This window comes from Cariama cristata, unplaced genomic scaffold, assembly GCF_000690535.1.
Source record: "Cariama cristata isolate BGI_N322 unplaced genomic scaffold, ASM69053v1 scaffold9899, whole genome shotgun sequence".
Classification (NCBI taxonomy): Eukaryota; Metazoa; Chordata; class Aves; order Cariamiformes; family Cariamidae; genus Cariama; species Cariama cristata.
The window spans coordinates 1-3,506 of NW_009634090.1; the positions used below are offsets into that span (position 1 = coordinate 1).

At 50.6% G+C, this 3,506-nt stretch overlaps 1 protein-coding gene across 1 annotated transcript; it reads left to right on the forward strand.

Annotated features, from left to right (window-relative positions):
• Positions 1–14: 14 nt before the first annotated feature.
• Positions 15–981, forward strand: LOC104166934 (alpha-1D adrenergic receptor-like; the record flags this gene model as incomplete). Its single annotated transcript, XM_009707035.1, has 1 exon — positions 15–981. A coding segment is annotated over exon 1 (967 nt), but the record flags the coding sequence as incomplete, so codon positions are not given.
• Positions 982–3,506: the final 2,525 nt, after the last annotated feature.

The following is a 3,506-nucleotide window of genomic DNA, read 5'->3' on the forward strand; positions in this document are numbered from 1 at the left end:
GGACCTTTTCTACAATGACTTTCCCTGAGCTGAGCAATGGCAGCTTGAGTGGGAACCGGACGGGACAGGGCAGCCAGAGCGGTGCCAACCGGTCCTGGGGGCTGCAAGGTGAGGAGACCCCCGAGGGCAACGGCACCACGCTGACTTTCACCTTGGATGTGCAGGCGGTGGGCGTCGGGGTCTTCCTGGCCATCTTCATCCTCTCAGCTATTGTGGGGAACATCCTGGTCATCCTCTCGGTGGCTTGTAACCGACACCTGCAGACGGTCACCAACTACTTCATCGTCAACCTGGCCATCGCCGACCTGCTGCTCAGCACCACCGTGCTCCCCTTCTCGGCCACTTTGGAGGTCCTGGGCTTCTGGGTGTTTGGGCGCATCTTCTGCAACATCTGGGCAGCGGTGGACGTGCTGTGCTGCTCCGCCTCCATCATGAGCCTGTGCATCATCTCCGTGGACAGGTACATTGGTGTCAAGTACTCCCTCAAGTACCCTACAATCATGACCGAAAGGAAGGCGGGGGTCATCCTCGTGGTGGTCTGGCTCTCCTCCATGGTCATCTCCATTGGACCACTGCTGGGATGGAAGGAGCCACCACCACCAGATGAAAGCATCTGTAGCATCACAGAGGAGCCGGGCTATGCCCTGTTCTCCTCCCTCTTCTCCTTCTACCTGCCCCTCACGGTCATCCTGGTGATGTACTTCAGGATCTACGTGGTGGCCAGGAGGACCACCCGGAGCTTGGAAGCAGGGGTCAAGAAGGAGAGGAATAAATCCATGGAGGTAGTACTGCGTATCCACTGCCGCAGCGTGCTGGAGGAGCCTCTCTCCAGCACCCGGAGCAAGGGACACAATTTCAGGAGCTCCCTCTCTGTGCGGCTCCTCAAGTTTTCCCGTGAGAAAAAAGCAGCCAAGACTCTCGCCATCGTCGTGGGTGTTTTCATCCTTTGCTGGTTCCCCTTCTTCTTCGTCCTGCCTTTTGGTAAGTGACATCGTCCCCCATCCCAGCCCCACTGCTTGTGGCTGAACCCCTGGGCACCTGCTCCTTGGGACAAACTTTCAGGACACAACTCATGCATGGAGGTGAGGGATAGGTAACCGATAGGTGAATAAACTAGTCATGAATTAATTCAATTAATTCACACTTATTCAATATTTATTAATCAGAGTCATATAATCAAAGTAAATAACGAATGAGTAAAATAGCAGCATAACAATTGGTTTAATGAATTCATTCTGCGTTCAGCAGTTTAATTAATGAAATTCAGGCCGAGGAGGAAGCAGCTCTCTCTCAAACAGGCTGTAATTACGGCACAGCTTTTCTGTCCCTGCCCCCAGCCTCCCTTCCTGCCAATTTGGGAGAGGGCACCTGGATCTGCCTCCATGGACCCAGGGCTCCCACCTCGGTTGTGAATTGGTGAAGATGTTGGAGATGAGTGAGATTTGATCCCCCCAAAGGAGCGTGTCACAGTCTGAAGCATAAGTCTTCCTGACTCCCCAGGATGCCAATGTTGTGCAGGGACCTGGAGCAGGACCAGGTCTTACCTACAGGGGTGATGGTCCTAGGTGATTTCCCAGGACTGATCCACCTCCTCCAGGAGTCATGCCCTCAGCTCCTGGCCCTGCCATGGTGTCTGTGTCACTGGGTGCTCGTTTGGAGTTTTCTGGTGGGTTATGCTCTGAAGTTTTGGCAAGTTGTTTGCCCAGGTGAAAAGGACGCAGCCCCCTGCGTGCCGAGGAGGCCGAGCAGACAGAGAGCCTGCGGGGAATTGTGATGTCCAAAGCAAGGTCCCTTTCCAGCACCAGTGCTACCCGTGGCCCATGAAGTGCAGGAAAGCCAGTGCTCCTCACCACCACCCCATCTAACAACAGGCACCCATTGGGGACCTGATTAACCCTCTGGAGTGGTGTAGCTAAACCTAAGGGGGAAAAAAGAGTTTAAAATAACTTCTGAACATTGACGATGGCCTTTGCGCAGAGCTCAGCAGAGAGGTCTGTCACTTCGTCTGCGCTGTGGGACCCACGTGTCCCACAGCCCACCGGAGACTTGTGTCCAACTAACCCCGCAGCCAGGGAAACATTATAGCTAGTTCTGCGCTTTTTCTCAGGATTTTTCAAATCCTCTTGCTTAAGGCTGCCTCTCGAGTCAATAGAAACAGCATAGTGACCACAAGACTGATTGACCTGCTGAGGTTTGGATCTTCCTCCAGCACTGTGGCTGTCCCTCCTGGGGACAGCTGGAGCCCAGGGCTGTCAGACACCTGATTGATGCCACTCAACCCTCACCTGCCCACCAGTGGGATAATTCACCAGGACCGATGGTGCCTTGGGAGCTGAGGTGTCCCAAGGGTGGCAGATCAGGGTTGTGGGTGTCTGGTCTCACCGTGCTGCTCTCTTGTACCTCTTTACTTCAGTTTCTCTCTCTGGGCGAGGGTGGTATTTGGTGAGTTTATCTCAGCTGCCCACAGGGGTGAAACGGCTGCTGCGAGCAGTTCTCACCCGATGTGAGGGTGGGAGTTCATGGTATAACTCAGGCAGGGAGCACTAAGGCTGCAGTGAACTTTGCTCACTACAAGACCTGAGATACATTATCCCATCTGACCATGCCTCAGTTTCCCATTCATTGATCAGGTGCCATTGATCAGGGGATTTCTGTGGCCTGCAAATAAATAGTTTGGAAATTGTGGGGCTCAGGGAGACAGCAGTATCCAAAGGCTGAGCTCAGTGGGCAGCCCCAGTCTGATACTCGCCTCCTTGGTTCATCAGCAGGGCAGGAACCAGCTCCGAACCTCATTAACAGCTTTACACCTCACAGCTAACGAAGCTGGGAATCAGGATCCTGTCCCTCTGAGTTATTCTCAGTACTTGGAAACAGAGAACAAACATCAGGGAAATACTTTTCAGTAGAAAAAAAAAGTATTTTCTTTTGTTTTACGATATCTGTTCTCCCTTGAAACCCTTGAACCAGCTTCTCCACGGGGTAGTCAATCGTTGCCCTTGCACCGATATGCCAATTTACACCAGCTGAAAATCCAAACTTCATTCTTTAAGTACCTCCCCTGAACCCATTTGCTTCCTCCAAGCCCACAACTTGCCAAGTTCTTTATAAACACGGCTTTGATCTTTACTTCCTGCTGTATTATACATATAAACACACAAAAAGTTAATTTATTTTATGACTACAAAATACACTGCCTTTGATTTCACTCACTTTTAATAATTGCAATTTCCCATTCGAAACTGAGAATCATTCAATGCTGTTTAGAAGGAGAACAGAAACTTCTGCAAGGTCTAATCTCTGATTTTACATTTCGGGAGACAGGTCTGAAACTCAGAGAAATCAGCAAAGTTCACTGTAAATCCACAAACTGGAACACACTGGGGCCAATTCTCTTTGAAAAGATGATTGCAAATGGTTAAGTAGAATGGCTTTTTTATTTGCTTCTCAGAAAAAACTTGTGTGAAATAATTTGAGGCCAACTGGAAATGATATTGATACCCATTTTA